The sequence below is a fragment of the Fusarium verticillioides genome, chromosome 3, assembly GCF_000149555.1.
Source record: "Fusarium verticillioides 7600 chromosome 3, whole genome shotgun sequence".
In the NCBI taxonomy this organism is placed as follows: Eukaryota; Fungi; Ascomycota; class Sordariomycetes; order Hypocreales; family Nectriaceae; genus Fusarium; species Fusarium verticillioides.
In genome coordinates this window covers 1,538,330-1,555,084 of record NC_031677.1, presented here as the reverse complement: position 1 = coordinate 1,555,084, position 16,755 = coordinate 1,538,330, and the positions used below count along the sequence as shown (strand labels likewise).

The window sequence follows — 16,755 nt, the reverse complement described above, 5'->3', positions numbered from 1 at the left end:
GTTTTAGGACAGAACCAGAGTTGTTTTTCACGGATGCAACGAAGGGTCAGTACTTACCTAGCTTCTAGTTCTATTACCAGGCCACACTAGTGTAGAGTAATGCGAACCATAGCCCCCACAACCTATGTTCTCAGTCATTGGATTCCTTAATACTTATTTTTTACAAGTCTCTGGGTCCACGATGAGCTGTATTACTGCTAATACATGGTAGGCATAGTACGGTCAATTTGGTTACTATTATACGCAGTACCTAGCTACGAGGTAGTCCTCAGAAAGAAACTCCTTGACTGCAAAGCGAGGCGACAAAAACGATGAGACTGAGATTTCCCAGATCTGTACTAGGCTTACATTAGTATTTTTGTCATCTAAGACAAAAGCAGAAGCCCTTTGGCCCTTGTACCTTGAGTATTGACCTGGAGCTCTTCTTAGCGTGACTAGCTTCAAAGCCCATTAACTGCAGCTCGACTGCCTGGGCTAGCTGGCCGCTGAAGGCTTCGAAGCCATTTACTGCCAATAGCATCTCGCCAATGGAGACCCAGAAAAAATTAGAGCCGCCCGAGCTTTGATTTGCTTGTCAACCTGAACTTGCAACCTCTCAGCTCTTGTTACTACCTACCTCCAAACTTGTCCTTCCGCATCACCACCGCTCATTTCTTTCTTCTCTTCGTCCTTTACGCTTCCCTCTTAAGAGTCCCCCTATTAATACATCCTCATCATGGCTGCCGATATTGGCCAGATCGCTCAACTTCTTGACGCAACTCTCGATCCCACAGAGCATCGTAAAGGTACTTGATCCGTTGCCCTGTCCCACTACTTCGTTGCCCCGCGGGTTTGATTGGAAACTAATCAACAATCATCACCAACAGCTGAGACTGCCCTCAAGCAAGAGGCTACCAAACCTCAGTACTCTCTCAGCCTTCTCAACATTGTCAACTCCGGCACCCTACCGCCGAAGACTCGACTCGCTGCTGCATTGGCCTTCAAGAATTTTATTCGAACAAACTATGTGGTCCGTCTTGCCTTTTTCTCGACCGAACCTACCCAGAATACTAAATCGCGAACTTCGTGTAGGACGAGGAAGGCAACTATAAGCTACCTCAAGATGAAGTTCAAGTCATCAAGGAGCGCCTCATTGGCCTCATGATCTCATCCCCCCCCAATATCCAGGCCCAGCTTGGTGACGCTATCAGCGTTATTGCAGACTCTGACTTCTGGCGACGATGGGATACCCTCACCCAGGTGAGCTCGCGATATTGATGGCCAGTTACTGTATAATGTACTGACGGTTTTTGGTGCAGGAACTCGTCAGCCGGTTTTCCGCTACTGACCCCAAGGTCAATGTCGGTGTTCTCGAGGTTGCACATTCTATCTTTGCTAGATGGCGACCTCTCTTTCGAACAGACGAACTTTATATGGAGATCAATCATGTGATTGAGACCTTTGGACAAGCTTTCGTTCAGCTTCTCGTGGTAAGTCATGGCGAGTGAATACTCTTGTCTGCTTCGTGCTCATGGTTTCTGGCGCATTAGACAACCGATAAGAAGATTGCCGAGAACAACGACAAGAAGGAAGTGCTGCATGGCTGGTTCGAGGCCTTGGACCTTCAAATCAAAATTCTCCATGACATGTCTTGTCATGATCTACCTCCTATCTTTGAGGAGAATCTCGGCAGCATCTCTGAACTTCTTCACAAGTACCTTACCTACTCCAACCCCCTGCTGGAGACTGATGACGACACCGAGACGAGCATAGTTGATACCGTCAAGGCTGATATTTGCGAGATCCTTGAACTCTTCACCGTCAAATACGATGAGGATTTCTCCAAGTACTGTCAGCCCTTCATTGAGAAAGCGTGGAACCTTTTGTCTTCAACAGGCCCCGAGACCAAATACGACCTCATTGTCAGCAAAGCCCTGCATTTCCTGACCGCTATTGCGTCGTCTGCACAACATTCAGGAATCTTCAATAGCGAGGATGTTTTGACACAGATTGTCGAGAAGGTTATTCTACCGAACGTGGCGCTCCGCGAATCGGATATCGAGCTCTTTGAGGACGAGCCTATTGAATTCATTCGCAGGGATCTGGAGGGGTCTGATACAGACTCCCGTCGTCGATCTGCTACCGACTTTCTTCGAAAGCTTCAAGAACGATTTGAAGCGCCTGTGACAACGGTGGTGTCCAAATATATTACTCACTACTTGTCTCAAGGAAGCAGTGATTGGAAGTCCAAGGATACTGCTATCTATCTCTTCCTGTCTATCGCTGCCAAGGGTGCGGTAACTGCTGCTCAAGGTGTAAAGACTGTTAACCCCCTTGTCAACGTCGTTGAATTTTTTGAGCAACACATTGCCCAAGATCTTATTAGCACACAAGGTATTGAACCGATCTCAAAGGTCGACGCCATTAAGTACCTGTACACTTTCCGAAGTCAGCTGTCCAAAGAGCAGTGGAAGGTGGCTCTGGGCCCACTGATTCAAAACCTGAACTCAGACAACTACGTCGTTTACTCTTATGCTGCTATCGCAGTGGAGAGGGTGTTGTTTCTCACCGACGATTTGGGCAACCCCATGTTTCCCCGTGCAGACATTGAGCCCTTCGCCAAGGATCTTCTCGGCCATCTGTTCAAGCTCATTGAAAAGGAATCAAGCCCCGCCAAGCTACAGGAGAATGAGTTTTTAATGCGTTGTGTTATGAGAATTTTGATCGTTATCAAAGACGGAGCTATCCCTCTACTGGACAATGTGTTGACCCATCTCATTCTCATCACCAATGTGATGAAGCAAAACCCCAGCAACCCCCGCTTCTATTATTACCATTTCGAGGCTATTGGTGCTCTTGTCCGATACTGTGCCCCTAGCAATGCTGCTCTTTTCAACGAGAAGCTGTGGGGACCCTTCCATCAAATCTTGGTCGAGGATGTCACGGGTAGGTCACGCAGTTCCAAGTTTGTGAACATTGCTAACATCTCATCAGAATTCATGCAATATGTCTTCCAGATTCTTGCGCAGCTTCTCGAATCTAGCCCCTCCGAGACCATCTCGGAGAATTACAAGGCCCTGTTAGTTCCTCTCCTAAATCCCACACTGTGGGAGACTCGAGGAAACGTTCCCGCGTGCACACGTCTCTTATCGGCTGTCATTCCTCGGGCATCCAAGGCTATTCAGGCTGAGGGACAAATTGCGCCCGTTCTTGGAATCTTCCAGAAGCTGCTCAGTGGCAAAAAGTCTGAGGTACTTGCCTTTGACATCTTGGATTCCATCGTGAAGAGCTTTGAGCCGTAAGTCTTTCATCTTCACATGCTTGTATTGAGATCTAATTTTTGGTTATAGAGCTGTCCTGAATGATTACTTTGGTACAATTCTCAGGCTAGTGTACACGAAGCTTCAAGGAACCCCTGCCGAGTCTCTAAAACTCCGCTTTGTCCGCTTCTACCATCTTGTATCTGCTCGTCTTGAGGCTGGCTATGGAGCCGACTACTTCATCCAGCAGTCAAACTCAGTAGAAGACGGCGTTTTCACCAAGGTCTACCCTACTTTTGTCCTTGGTGAAACAGACAAAATTGCACGCCCAGTTGATCGAAAGGTTGCTGTTGTCTCTCTTACCAAGACTCTGTGTGACTCGTCAGCGTTTGCTCAACAGTTCGCGAAGGGCTGGGCCAACAGTTGTCGCAAGCTTCTTTCACTACTTGTTAACCCCCCTACTGTCGCTGCTGGCGCTGGCGATGAGGTCGTTGCGGAAGCAGATGTTGATGACATTGGCTTCGGCATGTCTTTTACTGCACTCAACACCTGCAGAGGATTGGCTAAGGATGATTTCCCCGAGATTCTCGACGTCACCAAATGGGTAAAGGAGTACATGGCTAGCGCCAATCAGCGACATGGCGGCGCAATTGAGCGCTTCGTCAGTGAGCGATTGAGCCCTGAGGAGCAAGAAGCTATCGCCAAGTATATTCAATAGACAGACTAGAGCGATGTGATACGATACATGTGGAAGATGAAAAGGGGGCTAAAGACATCCTTTTGTGGATGTTGAATGATATTGAAAGAGCTTTCAGAAGAATACCCGGACCCGAAGGGGGGATCGCGAATACAATTGATGGGTGACACGCGAGACAAAAGCATGACAGTTGAGCACCCAAGCCAGCTATAGGAATAGACTGCGAAGAACCCACATCAAGTGAGGACGAATTCTGAGCTCCAGCCCCTGAGAACCATTTGCCAGTGATTTTATATTTATCACAATGCTATCACGTCAAAAGTAGTTTCAAAAATGTATTAGATGGCTGATGCTTTGGCCGTTGAATGACCCTGGTATGATGCCAATGTCCATCAGAATCCAAAGACACCGAGCAATGCTTGTGGAGACAGAAAGTCATCCGTTAACAGTTAACGCCTGGGGCCACGTACCCAATAGCCCCTTATCTCCGTCATAAGAGTCGTGACGATGCCATCGTTTGGTATCAAAATCATACAAGCAGCTATGCTGCACCAAAAACTGCCCATATCCTTATCATGTGCAATTGCATAACAGCAAAATTCAGAACTAGATATCGCTCCAGAATCGCCAAGAACTTCAGTCATGGGATCCAGTATTGTGGGATCGTCTCAGTATACGGTCTTGTTGTTTCCTGGAAGTGGCATTTTCAGAAGAAGGTGCCATCTCTGCTGACAACGCCAACACTGTTGCGCCATCCACATCTGGCGGTGACATCACCAGAGTTTTGGTCTCGATCTCGGTCTCGCATGGGCACTACAATTCTTTCTGGATTTAGTGTCCCACATGGTAGGGGCGAGGGCTGGAGGTCGACCTCGCTGCTTCTCCGGGAACTCCTCCCACTAGCGTTCGTCTGGACGAACAGTAAGCTACTGGTGCTCGATAGTCTTTTGGTAAATTCGGTGAAACTCAACCTTTTAGTAGCGGTGCTTGAAGTAGAGAGACGCTTGTCTCCGTTCGATCTCAATGAGGAATCATCAGACACCATGCTTGGGGGTGCAGTCAATTCCAGCCTGGCCATGTTGGCAATCATTTGAGGGGTGCTGTTGGTCCTCTGTGTGGGGTTCGGCCTCGTTTTAGCATGTGCAGTGTGCGGTCGTATAGGAGGTGGCTGGGGTATTATCGGAGTCCTCGATACTGAAGAACGGCTGGATGGCGATAACGGTGCTGGGTCACGACGATCAGCAATGAACTGCAATGCCCTCTGTGTTGTCGAAGGTATCAAGGCCGGACCTCGTCGATCAGGGACCCCTCCATACGCATCCTCATCTAAATCGTCCGAATCGCTATCATCATCCTGGCTAGAACTGTCAGAGGCTTCGAAAGCACTGCGCATTGCTAATTGTTGGGCTCGTTCGGCCTCTGCCCTCTGTTTCATTTTGTCGTCAGCTTCTCGCATCAATGCATCAAATCGAGCTAGCGAGCTCAACTTCTCCTCGCCAGGCACCTCTCGCTCTGAGCCAGGAATGCATCGCATCTGAAACGCTCTGTCCAAGATGGTCTCACGTGGCCCAGGTGGAGAGCTTGACTCTATCGCAGCGATAGATGGATGTGGCGGCTGAGAGCCAATACTGCCGCGACCGCGGGTTGGCGAGCTCATTGTGGATGATCTTCCTTGCGCAGAGGTCCACCCCTCGATGAATTCCCCCTGATAATCTCCAGTGGTGTTGACTGGGGATGGCAAATCAGTTGGAAGGACCGTAGTGTAGTGCTGCCCAGGAATCGGGAAATTCATCTGCTGAATTGGATAGTTGTTGCTTGAAGGAGACGAGACATCACTGCGTTTTGATCGTAAACTTGGAGATTCGGAACTGAATGTGAGGGGCCGCTCTCTGGTGGTGGTGTTTGTAGTAGTTGTTGATTGGGTGTTGATAGAGCTCTTATGTTGGAGACTCCGTGGATCAGAGCGGCCAGATTTGTTACCACTAGTCGGCCGGGAGAAATAATCGGAGGCATCGCGGGACATCGAGGCAAAGGGATTGGAGAACTGGGGTGACATTGGGCTCTCTGGACTCATCGGAGATTTTCGAGCAAGAATGTTGCGTGCCCACTCATGTAAACTGACATGATGATCGTCTGGAGGCGTGCGAAACCACAGGGTCGTTGCACTAGCTTCTTTGCTCGATGATATGAGACCGGCAGCCCGGCTCGAACGTCGCTTCTTTTCTTTGTCGGCAACGGAGATGACGAGAGTAGGAAGAACGGGACCCTGTTTGCGATGATTGATCTGCTGGACCTGGCAATCGGTGATAGAGTTCACTGGCCATTGCTGGATTGGCTCATTGTCGTCCTGAAATTGCAATAGGGTCAGCAGGAAGACATCGGGCAAGATACTCAGGGGCTTCATACCTTGTGTTTATAGATGAGTATGCAGGATTCTTCTATTGGTAGTTTGGGGAAAGATCTACTGCCCCCAAGACTGTTGTTGCGACCGTTGGGGATAAACTGTGACTGACTAGGGCCACCTCTGATGTTACGTCTACCAACGACAACATATCGCAGCTTTTTCAGATGATTGTGAGTTCGGGTGACAAATAGAGTAGCGCGATAAAAGAAACTAACCTTCCAAACAGCTCTTCCAAGTATCTGGCCTCGATCCGGAGGGACCAGGAGCATCCCTTCCAAGTTATCCATGGCGAGTGAGCACAATAAGAATATGCGCAACGCAGACCATGGAAACGATGCCAAGTCGGATGGATTGATCGATGCCAAAAGAAGCCAGCAAGTGGGATCACAATCGCATCATGAGAACTGAATCATCAACGGAAGCCAACAGAGGGATAGAGTATCCCGACAAGCCAAGACTAGCAGAAAACAAACAAGCTCCCAGAAACAGAACTCAGAAATATGGCTAATCGAAAACAAGTTGAGCGCAGAAAGACGAGACTGAAAACCCGTTGAGTTGGAATGCAGAGAAGAAAATTAGAAGAGTCGAAAGATCCAATGATGTTTGTGGCAACCGGACAGAGGCCGGATAATGGAAGGTTCGGCAGCTGCTCGGAAACGGGACGGGCAGATCGGAGTAGCCAATTAAGGTCCCCTACTAAGAGGTACTCAGGACAAAATTAAGTTAGTCGTAGGCTTAGATGCAAACAGTAAAGGAGGTTAGTAGGTAAAAAGGAAGGTAACAACCGTCCCGTGTCTCGTCTTGCCCTGCTCAGAAAGTCGAATGGGGATACAAGAGGAAGCCTAAAAGGGATGGCTGTTTGAAGAAGAAGAAGAAGAAGAAAAAGGGGATTTCGTTGGCGGCTTACTACCCACCTAACCTGCTACCTACTGTACCTACTACTAAGATAGAGAGACAAACATTGGTTAGTTCAGCTCGTTGGCTGGCCGTCTGATGAGGTCCTCTTTCCTCCATCGGATTGGATTTCTCTTAACCGACCTCCACCAGCCCCTGTTGGAGATGGGATGGTAGCGGGAAGAGGGGGGGCCATGATGGGGATGGCCTCAGCTTCTTGACCTAATCCATCCTGGACAGCCCGTGGACGAGACATGCGCATGGTTAGCACGAGGTTCACCTTTACAGTACTCCGTACAGAGTACCTAGGCAGGATCCACCTTTGAGAAGACCGGGGGGGCGCGAGGGTCGATGCGGGTGGACTGGTGCTAAGGCAGGTACGGAGGAGGATGCGTTACAGCCAGGAGTCAGGCGAAATGAACTAAAAGTCTCGAACAGAAATGGAAGGAACAGCCTCAGCACCGCTGCACCGGTACCTAAGGTAGAGTGGTTTCTCCAGGTACGTTACCTACCTATGTGCCTACCTTACCTTACAGTTCAGCGAACACAACTTGTCCGACTCTGGGCAGATCCATACAGTCTTGTCTGGATGGAAGTCACCAGCATCGGTGGAAGAAAGGAAGACGTGATTGACACAATCTTTGACCACCTTGATTACTACTAGGTCCCTACCTGCCTCAAGGCCTAGGCAACTTACCTACCTATAGTACTAAGTAAGTCCGACTCACCCAGGTACTCAGGTACGTAGCTACCTGAAACTTTTAAGGCACAATGCTGGTCCTAACTCTTTTCTGTCTGTGGTGGGAGGACTGAGCGCAGATATCATATTGAGATCTGACAAAGTTTGAAGAAAAGTTAAGTGTCGTCTGACCGTATTACCTGAGATCTTGCAATAATAATGTTCGGGGAGCAAGAAAATAAGAACTGAACACATTTATGTCAGGAAATTTCCCAATTACGGATAACTTTTGAGAAACTAGGCGTTTAGTCGGTCAACAAACAGTTCATCCCAGATGAAACTGACTCGGGTAAGCCTGGTGGATCGACCATGTTCCTCTACGGAGTACTCTGTACGCCAGGAGAATTTGACAACTGATTATTACCAGGTAGCCAGGTATGTGCCCCTGTGCTGACTTCCTTACCAGGTTGGAACTTGGAGGAGGGGCATTTTCAGACGTGGGGACAATCAAATTCTCCTTTCCCTCAGTTCTTAGGGAGTAAGTTGTAGGAAAATAGAGTCTCGATGGGCAAAATCCGCAAGCAAATTCAGGTAGATAATTGTACTAAGGTAAGGTAGAACTGGAAGTTGCAGAGGAAACCTTTCCATCATGAGGTGTAAGCTTGGTAAGGCACCTAAGATATCGTACCAACCTGTTTGCTGCAGGGAGCACGACTCAGGATACCTTAGCGCTTCTGGCAAGATTGCGGCCACATTCATTATTCTGCCCATCCTCTGGAAGGTCACCTCACCTTTGCAAGCCACCAAGTGACGACTTGATGAGCCGACGTCGCCGCTGGATGCTTTCTGTTCCAGCACCTCCAACAAACACCCTTAATTATCCCAGCTACATTTTGACCTTCCGACGTCTGGTTGCCGGTTATTCCCTCTGAGCCCCCATGGGAGACGGATGTCAACTCCAGGCCCGCGTGGCCGCTCAATCATGTTTTCAGATATTCCCGATATTCATCGGTCCTAGGAGAATTGGCAACCATGTCTGTGCACACTATATCTGAGAAACAAACGATATGATGAGGGTCGTAAACCGAAAATGGAAGACCAAACTCCCTCGCTCATGGGTTCCGTGCCCATGTAGCCATGCCCATACTGACGCTTGAGCCATTAATCATAACTAACCCATGCCTAGATCGTCTGGATGTTTCTCATCGCACGGTAATGCACGGAGTGCGGTATGTCATCTACAGGGATGCCGCAAGATCGAAAAAGCAAAGACCTGCCTTATACCAGTGTGCCTAGTTGTAGCCGCTACGTTCTGGTCTTTGAAGTAAAAGGAAAGAATCAAGAGCTTCGAACCTCATCGAAAGTCCTTTGCACACAATTGAAGATCTTCAGAACACTACAGGCTCAATCACGATCGATCTCAAGTGCTTCGTCGGTACCTAAAGAGCCAGCACGTGGCCAAGGTCAGCACTTCTGGTTGCTCTAACACCGCGCTACCAACACGGGCTCTAGGGGCGCCATCAAAGATACTCAAGAGACTACCCTAACTATTGTTTGACCTCGGACTCTGTACTCCGTATCCGTAGTCTGTTATGGTGTCTACCTGATGGACAAACCAGCAGAGTCCGTCGCCCATTTTACACGCGGCGCCGGCCCATCCCGCCACGATTTCTAAATCTTTTATAACCAAGGTAACATCAAGGCATTTGTAACATGTAGCACTGATGTAGTATGGTGAACCAAAGCATCCTCAGCACGGAATATTTCCGACAGTAGACTGGTGTTCATGTCCACTACTCAGCTTCAATGTTGGGGAATCAACAAGGTAGTAAAAGTCATTAACATGGAAATATTGTAGCCCTCACTATTTGATAGTGCTGACTGTTCCTTCGGGCTGGGCGTCAGGTTGCAGAGTACAATACCAGGCAAACAGACATGGAGTACAGAGTAGTAAACACAATTACAGAGTACAGTGAAATCCAAATGCCCAGCCCTCTGGCGGCCGTTCCTGGTCCACTAAGCAGGGGGGTTATGGAAACATCAAATCCCGTCGGGATATTTCCAGGGGTCTCTCAAGGTGGCATCGACATCACTCTGGGCTTTTTCTCTTCGCCCTCTTGAAGGAGACAGTTCCTCCATATATCATCGCAGCATCGTTAGATGATACGGTGCCTAGCGACAGTGTTCAGAACGTAAAACAATTTCGAGAAAATTTCTCCCCACGACCCCTTTCTTACTGTTGAAAGACAGGCTGCCGCCTCAAATAACATCCTTGATTGATACTTGCTCAGCTTCCTTACCTTACCTATTCAGATGCTACGATGTCCTCGGCAAGAAAACATCAGACCTTGATATAAGGTGACAAAATAAACTCAGCAAAGGGTATCCTAAACTCGTCCTAAACTCATCCTAAGCTGACCGTAACTTATCGTAAGTTTACCCAAGTCTTTCTATCATTTAGGACTAAGGTCCTAAAAGTTTTCTTTCCTCCCCTAGGACGTACAGATGCCTCTCAACAAAATCAACTCTGCCTCCACTTCGGCCCTTCCTTTCTACCTCGGCCTTGCTCTTCATCTGTCTTGGTGCCCACGTTGTCCATGAACCATGGATGCTTCAACGTCAGGGGGGAACAGCCGTCAGGGTCTTAGCGTCTCTACGGAGTGCGTGCATGGCTCTATAATGCACGGTTCACCATGCGTCGACAGGGGTTCAAAGGAAGACAAGGAAGAGAAGCCTCGATGGAACCGAATAGATAAATCAATAATCAGTTCCACAAATCGGGATTACTGTATGACTTGGTATATGCTGTGTATGTTATTCTTTGTAGAATCAAGTGAAGTGTTGTTGATTAGCTTTACCGTCTAAAATGCATCGATGGCGGCAGCTCTGCGAGATTTATTTGGATTCGTTACTAAGGCATAATTAACTTGTCTTCTGAGTTGAATTCTGGAGAAGAACTTCGGGTAAGTTGATCTTTCCCAAGCCTGCAAGAGGCTCGACTCTTTCATCTGTCAGTTTGGAAGAAATATATTCCATAGGAGATCCAAGTTACTCTGATTTGCTATTCACTTTAAATGCCGCCTCTTTGGTCCGTCTCTTGATGTAGATGGGATGAGTGCTTGGGTAACATATATCTAATACGTCCTTCAAAGTCCACCAGTAAGGCCTATAACATCGTGCTAGGCCGAACACTTTGACAAACCTATAGCTGAAGCCGTCGTATATTATCCACAGCTGCAGAGACCTTGTGTGAAGTCTGATAAGTGCTGTGTGATATCATATATTGATCTAAGTACCCGAAGCTACATGCAGATAGATCCACAAACTTGTGTTGATGTAGCCCAGTATCTCAGATGCTGTTGCGCGTCGATAGGCTATTAAGTCCAGCCATGGTTCAGTGCCGTGTCGAGTCCCTGAGTATTCCCAGTCTGTCATTTACTAAATTACGATTCTCACAGCTTCTATTCAAGATCGATCTTGCCGATGCACAAATGGCGTGCCGTCCCGTGCTTGACCTGGTCACCAACCCAATCATCTATCTGCCCTGGTCCCAGTACCGCAAGGTCAGTTCATGCAGGCACTGCTGATAGTGAACTCAATTCTTATATTTGAGCTTAAGATTCTTCAAATACCCATACGCCTTACGAGACGTCCCCTGGGGAGTAGGAAAGATGGCCAAACATTTTTTGTCCTTCATGATAAAGGCCCCCGAGTTTCTTGCTTCTCTTGGGCGTTGTCTATCATTTATCGGCTGAATGAGACCTTGGCCAATTCCGTGCTTTAATCCGGCTACTTTCACTCTGACATTACAGGAACGGGTTTCTTGTCTGTCATCCTCTTGCTTAGCTGGCCAATCCAAATCCTGACTTTTGAAGAGATATAAGATGCAACTTGATTCATTTGAATACAAAGAAGAAGCCAGGCTTTTTATAGGCAAGCTAGAATACTAGAGGAATCTATGGGACTCCAGGTAGCAAATGACGAAGGCAATCAGTCTGCCTAATAACTTTGTTCTGTGTTATTGGCTGGTTGTGAATGTAAGAATTCGTTCGGATCACATCCTTGATAGCAGTCAATGTACCGCGCCTTGACTACCAACTTAGGTAACCACTTTGAGCTACACATGTTGTTGACACTTTGATTCTCTCCCATGCTGTTTCAAATCGCCAGGTTTGCTGGGGGTCAAGCGACGTCGGGGTTGAGCACAAGTTACAGGATGCTATAAACTTCATGACTCCAAATAGTTGTACCGATACTACCGCCTGTCCTGTGTGTATAGCTGGCTCGCGCTTTGCAATCGGCGGCTCACAACTTTCTTCTGCTAGTTTGGCTGAGTATATGTTGTGAGGAACGATTTCGCAGTCTGTCCGGTCCAGTGCAAGAAGTTAAGTTTTCGGCACACAAAGGGCACTCGCTCCAGTCTACCAAGGTCGAAACGGTCAGGAGACGGATTGTGAAGATGGGATTTCATACTCATGCGTCTGCCTACATGAATACAGGAGGGTGAGGCACTTGACAGATTATTCAGACATCTCGTTTTACACATCAGCCACCACCTAGACCTAACGCCGAGCATCAATGGTTATTTCCCCTATTCTTCTCAGCCCATGATAATTATGGCTGTGCCGGCGTAAGTAATCTTGGTGTTATACTTCCGTACATTCGCTTCCATCTACTCTATAAGCCAAACACAAAGCACGCCCACCGTGTTCTTCCTGCCATAAAAAAAAAGTCACTAGAATGCGTCAGGAGTCTTTGGCGATGCCGTATTCATCGTTCCTCTGCTGTCCAGCCGTTGCCTGCTTGATTATGACGAGCCCTTAATTCACCACTGACCGTTTTGTTGGACCAGCTGGGATTCGTGTTAGCTGTTGACTTACTCGTTGGGTCGCCAAGGTAACACTCTTAAGAACACTCACATCTTTATCCGGCCATCGTCTCCCGCTGATGCGAGCATATACGAGTCGGTAGGATTCCACGCAACAGCATTGCAGCGGGGATGATGGCCATGTAGGCGCTCGACTGCCGCACCCGTGTTTTTATGCCATATAACGATGTTGCCATCTTCACTGCCACTTAGAACAAAACTCTCGTTGGCTCCACCAAACGAACATCGAATTAGATAGTCACCGCCTGTGTGACCGAAAAACTTCTGGACCGAGTTCCGCGTCAAGAGGTCAATGAGCTGAGCTTCACCGTCGCACTTATTGACAAGAAGATGACGCGAGTCTTGGCTGATGTTGACTGATGTCGGTCGGGCTTTAAGTTCCATATCAAACTCCAATTCTCGGGTAACAGCGTTATAGACGTGGATTGTCTGCTGATTATCCACAGCCACGAGCCAACGACCGTCTGGCGATCCACATAGATCCTGGACTCTATGCTTTACCCCCCACTCGTACTGCTCACTCGTATCCAGGTTCAGAGTTCGAAGGCTGTAATTAGGATCTAGCGTTCCAACAACTAGTGACCGACTGTCCTGAGCCCAGACGCAGCCGCTCACAGGCTCCTCGAATTTAGGAAATTTCCTGATCAAAGTCCCGTCCTAAGCTCGCTGTTAGTGCTGCATTCGGGGATGAGAACAAGGAGTTGGTGATAGCTCACTCTCGTAGTCCACAATCTTGCGTGCCCGTCTCTCGAGCAGCAGAGAATCAGGGAATCGTCAGGGCTAAAAACGATGTTGCCGACACCGCCATCATGGCCGTCGAGAGACTCTAAAACTTTGAAGGTGCGTGTATCCCATATCATAACCTCTGGGCTACTGCCGCACGCCGCCATCTTGGTTCCGTCATGGGAGAATTGTACCTGCCAAATCTCATCGCCCATATTCGAAAGCTCCAATGCGACCTCCGTTGGGAAGTTGCGTCTGTCACAAAAGTGGTCTGAGTAGAGCGAAGGCGATAACGCTTCAGTATGGTATAGACAGGTGTCGATCTGACTCTGCTTAACCTGCTCAAGAAGGACTGCCAGGCGGTTCTCAGGGAGCATGACCGACGGTGATATGCATTCTTCTCATGTCAGCACGGAACCATACAATTCGACGGAATACGTACTTGATAACTCCGAGAGCAACATCTTTCGAGATTGGCCATTCGCACCATCCCATTCGGCCTTTGCCATAAGATCCTCGACCGAACGACACATGAGTAGACCTGATAGGAAATGCAGTTTACCAGTGTCATGGGATAACGGTGTCAACTCGCTTCGAAGTACTATCAGAGCCTTACTTGTATCCTTCTGCTCCAGAAGCTCCAGAAACTTCTGCTGTCGTAACCAAAACCTCATGGCGTTGGGATCCGCGCCAGGTGCCAATACAAGGCCGTTACCTGGGCCTTCAGTCTCCAACGAAGCGCCAGCAAGCAACTCTTCTGCCACGGGCCATGACCCGGTCAGAACAGCAGATCTGAAGCCGGCTACAGTTGGACTTTCCAATTCGTACCCACTCTCTTGGCTCACATTATCTGCGGCAGTTCGATATCCCATGTCTGACAACGCTTGTATCAATAGTCGGGTTACCTCCTCGCGATCATGGCCAAAATACTTTGAAGATTGTTCGTTGCCTCGAATGACCGAAGTGTTCTTATCTCGAGCTGAAGACCCGTTCATGGGAGTCTTGTTACCGTTTGTCACCCCTGAAAACACTTCATTTGATCCATTAGATATTCCCAAAGGAGCACCATTATGGGGATCAAGAATGTCACTGCCACCCATGGTGACGTTCCCTCTTCGTCGCTTTGCTCTAGGCTCAGCGATAAGATTTCCGTCTGGCGTGTAAGATTGGCCAGTCGACGGTTCGAAACGGCGGTCAGGAGCCGGGGAGCGTTGACGTCGTCCGAGTGTCCGAGCCGGTACTTGACCCGGAAGTCCTTCAAATCTGGCAACCGAAGAATCTATATTCGCGATGCCAGTCTGTGTCTGATTCCGGTTTTGTCGATGGGGTTGGGGCGCGGTTGCGTTAGCCGGGGAGACGGCGGAGGAATGGGCGGAAGCAGTAGTGTTAGAAGAGTTCGAGAGAAGGTGTGGCGTGTCTGGATCACTGGAAGTGGTGTCGTGGAGATTTGGGTGCGATGGCTCGTCGGAGGAGTCCAGGACGGCCTCTCCGCGGTTTCCTGCCGCGGTGGAATCTGGGGTAGCTTGATTAGTAGAAAACTGGCCTTCGACCAGAAAACGCAGTGCTCAGGCAAGATAACGAAACAACGAGAGGGCGAGCACGATGACAAAAGGCAGGATGAATGTGAAGAGTCGTGGTATTGTGATGTAAGGTTAGTAGTGTATGTAATGGATGGTGGTTGGAAGCGGGAGGTGGAGGTGGTGGCGCTTGATAGGTAAGGTAGGTCTAGTTAGCAGCTGTGGTCAGTTAGCAAGGTAGGTAGGTGTGCATGTGACGAGGTGAGGATGCTGGAGGAAACCGCCGTCTTGGTCTCTTATTAATTAGTAGCTTGAGTAAGCCAGATACGACTCATGTCAATATTTATGAGTATCAACGAGATCATCAGAGCTACCACTATGGTGGTCTTGGTGACTACGTCCACAGTTATGGTGCTATGTGTTGAGGTATGGCAGAGCTCTCCTGTTGTCGCCGGTGCTAACTAATTAGGAGCCGTGAACACCCTTGAATGCTTCTCCTACAGCCAGCAAGCAGAGGTGTACAGCACATCTCCCCTGGTCTACCCCTGGAACAATCGGTCACAGTGGCTGACATGGAGTGGCATAGACATTGGGAATTATGGATCAGAGGGCGGAATGAGTGGAGGTTTGCGAGACGAGTTAGCCTATTCAGCATTGCCTCTGTTTCCTACCTATTTGGATATCCCATCACTTTTGATAGGTAATTTTCTTTCTTTTACCCCAAAAAATAAATTATATAGGCACGTATTCTCTTATTGACAGCCAACTCAAAGACCTCATGGAACATCTCACCCATCCGTCAGTTAGCGTCTCGACTTAAGACGCAGTGTCACCCCACACCACTGCAGCCTTAGCTGATGACGTTCAAATCGTATCGTCACCGCAAATGATGAGATACTCCCGAGTCCTGGACTGCGCCTGGCTATGTGAAATCCCGAGGATGTCTTACAGTGTGCTTTTCGTCAAGGGGGTGACCAGAAACTTTTATGTTCTGACGGCTCCTCTGCTGCATTCTCTAATACAAAGTCTACCACCATGCTGACAGTTCCCGAGCAAGCTGCCACATTAGGAGCTACCTATGTACCAGCTTACAATGGATATCGTCCAAAAGACGGACATCTTGTGGTTGTAGCTCTTCCACTACTTCTGTATTTCATTCCCTCTCCTATGCCCTGTTAGGGCTTCGAGATAACTCCTTTTTCTTTTCAAAGTAGCAAATTAGAATCGAGGCATGGCTGATCAGGTTTTTATCGCCGCCTGAAGATTGACATCAAAAGGCGGGAACTGATTGTATAAACAGGGGTCGGTCTAATAGTACAAGTGTCCTTGAAGTACTGCAATGAAACCTGTAAAGCACCGACAAAATAGGATTGACAAATCAAATGAACCGCTCCTGGGTTGACTGAATAGAATCAGACACATGTTAAATCCAAAATCCGTTTTGTTTCGCCTTTTGATTGTATTTTGATAAGTGAGATGAATAGGTACCTTGAATCTGAACATATATAAGTATTGAGGGCCTACAAGCAGGAGGGGCTACCTACCTACCATTGAAGCCATGTTATGACAGTATCGTCATGGCGTCTCTTAGGTATGCCGCCTAAAGGAAGGCAACCATTTTTATCTTTGGGACCATCACAGGCTGACGTGTTCATCAGGCTACAGAGTTCTGAGCTTCCATGTTGGCCAGAATGATATTCAGGGCCGTCACGTG

At 48.3% G+C, this 16,755-nt stretch overlaps 4 protein-coding genes across 9 annotated transcripts; 1 reads left to right on the top strand and 3 right to left on the bottom strand.

Moving 5' to 3' along the window:
* Positions 1–592: 592 nt before the first annotated feature.
* On the top strand, positions 593–4,438 carry FVEG_07994 (hypothetical protein). Of its 2 annotated transcripts, XM_018896748.1 has the most exons (7): positions 593–785; positions 867–1,009; positions 1,072–1,239; positions 1,299–1,469; positions 1,530–2,925; positions 2,974–3,277; positions 3,330–4,438. In XM_018896748.1, exons 1-7 carry the CDS (start codon positions 716–718, stop codon positions 3,955–3,957), a joined length of 2,880 nt encoding a protein of 959 aa, XP_018754264.1. In that variant the 5' UTR covers positions 593–715; the 3' UTR covers positions 3,958–4,438. The 2 variants fall into 2 exon arrangements, with proteins under 2 accessions (XP_018754264.1, XP_018754265.1); XM_018896749.1 differs by having other exon boundaries at positions 593–1,009.
* FVEG_07993 (hypothetical protein) lies at positions 3,789–7,294 on the bottom strand. Of its 4 annotated transcripts, XM_018896747.1 has the most exons (5): positions 6,556–6,964; positions 6,343–6,495; positions 5,227–6,283; positions 4,908–5,160; positions 4,194–4,846 (listed from the first exon to the last, which is right to left on the bottom strand). In XM_018896747.1, exons 1-5 carry the CDS (start codon positions 6,625–6,627, stop codon positions 4,768–4,770), a joined length of 1,614 nt encoding a protein of 537 aa, XP_018754263.1. In that variant the 5' UTR covers positions 6,628–6,964; the 3' UTR covers positions 4,194–4,767. The 4 variants fall into 4 exon arrangements, with proteins under 4 accessions (XP_018754262.1, XP_018754260.1, XP_018754263.1 ...); XM_018896746.1 differs by having other exon boundaries at positions 3,789–4,846; positions 4,908–6,283; positions 6,556–7,294; XM_018896745.1 differs by having other exon boundaries at positions 4,194–5,160.
* A 4,018-nt stretch (positions 7,295–11,312) lies between these two features.
* FVEG_07992 (hypothetical protein) lies at positions 11,313–15,542 on the bottom strand. Of its 2 annotated transcripts, XM_018896743.1 has the most exons (5): positions 14,455–15,542; positions 13,967–14,398; positions 13,518–13,921; positions 12,833–13,458; positions 11,313–12,765 (listed from the first exon to the last, which is right to left on the bottom strand). In XM_018896743.1, exons 2-5 carry the CDS (start codon positions 14,394–14,396, stop codon positions 12,684–12,686), a joined length of 1,542 nt encoding a protein of 513 aa, XP_018754259.1. In that variant the 5' UTR covers positions 14,397–14,398; positions 14,455–15,542; the 3' UTR covers positions 11,313–12,683. The 2 variants fall into 2 exon arrangements, with proteins under 2 accessions (XP_018754259.1, XP_018754258.1); XM_018896742.1 differs by having other exon boundaries at positions 13,967–15,542.
* Positions 15,543–15,759: 217 nt separating this feature from the next.
* On the bottom strand, positions 15,760–16,739 carry FVEG_07991 (hypothetical protein). Its single transcript, XM_018896741.1, has 2 exons — positions 16,590–16,739; positions 15,760–16,536 (listed from the first exon to the last, which is right to left on the bottom strand). The coding sequence occupies exon 2, from the start codon at positions 16,461–16,463 to the stop codon at positions 16,350–16,352; it is 114 nt and encodes a 37-aa protein (XP_018754257.1). The 5' UTR covers positions 16,464–16,536; positions 16,590–16,739; the 3' UTR covers positions 15,760–16,349.
* Positions 16,740–16,755: the final 16 nt, after the last annotated feature.

Coding starts and splice junctions, on each gene's coding strand:
- FVEG_07994 (XM_018896748.1), top strand. CDS start 716: ATGGCTGCCGATATTGGCCAGATCGCTCAACTTCTTGACGCAACTCTC. Junction 1,240..1,298: donor GATGGGATACCCTCACCCAG/GTGAGCTCGCGA, acceptor TTTTTGGTGCAG/GAACTCGTCAGCCGGTTTTC. Junction 3,278..3,329: donor ATCGTGAAGAGCTTTGAGCC/GTAAGTCTTTCA, acceptor TTTTGGTTATAG/AGCTGTCCTGAATGATTACT.
- FVEG_07993 (XM_018896744.1), bottom strand. CDS start 6,627: ATGGATAACTTGGAAGGGATGCTCCTGGTCCCTCCGGATCGAGGCCAG. Junction 6,496..6,555: donor TTGGAAGAGCTGTTTGGAAG/GTTAGTTTCTTT, acceptor CATCTGAAAAAG/CTGCGATATGTTGTCGTTGG. Junction 6,284..6,342: donor TACTCATCTATAAACACAAG/GTATGAAGCCCC, acceptor TTGCAATTTCAG/GACGACAATGAGCCAATCCA.
- FVEG_07992 (XM_018896742.1), bottom strand. CDS start 14,624: ATGGGTGGCAGTGACATTCTTGATCCCCATAATGGTGCTCCTTTGGGA. Junction 13,459..13,517: donor CAAGATTGTGGACTACGAGA/GTGAGCTATCAC, acceptor CAGCGAGCTTAG/GACGGGACTTTGATCAGGAA. Junction 12,766..12,832: donor GACGATGGCCGGATAAAGAT/GTGAGTGTTCTT, acceptor CACGAATCCCAG/CTGGTCCAACAAAACGGTCA.
- FVEG_07991 (XM_018896741.1), bottom strand. CDS start 16,463: ATGTGTCTGATTCTATTCAGTCAACCCAGGAGCGGTTCATTTGATTTG.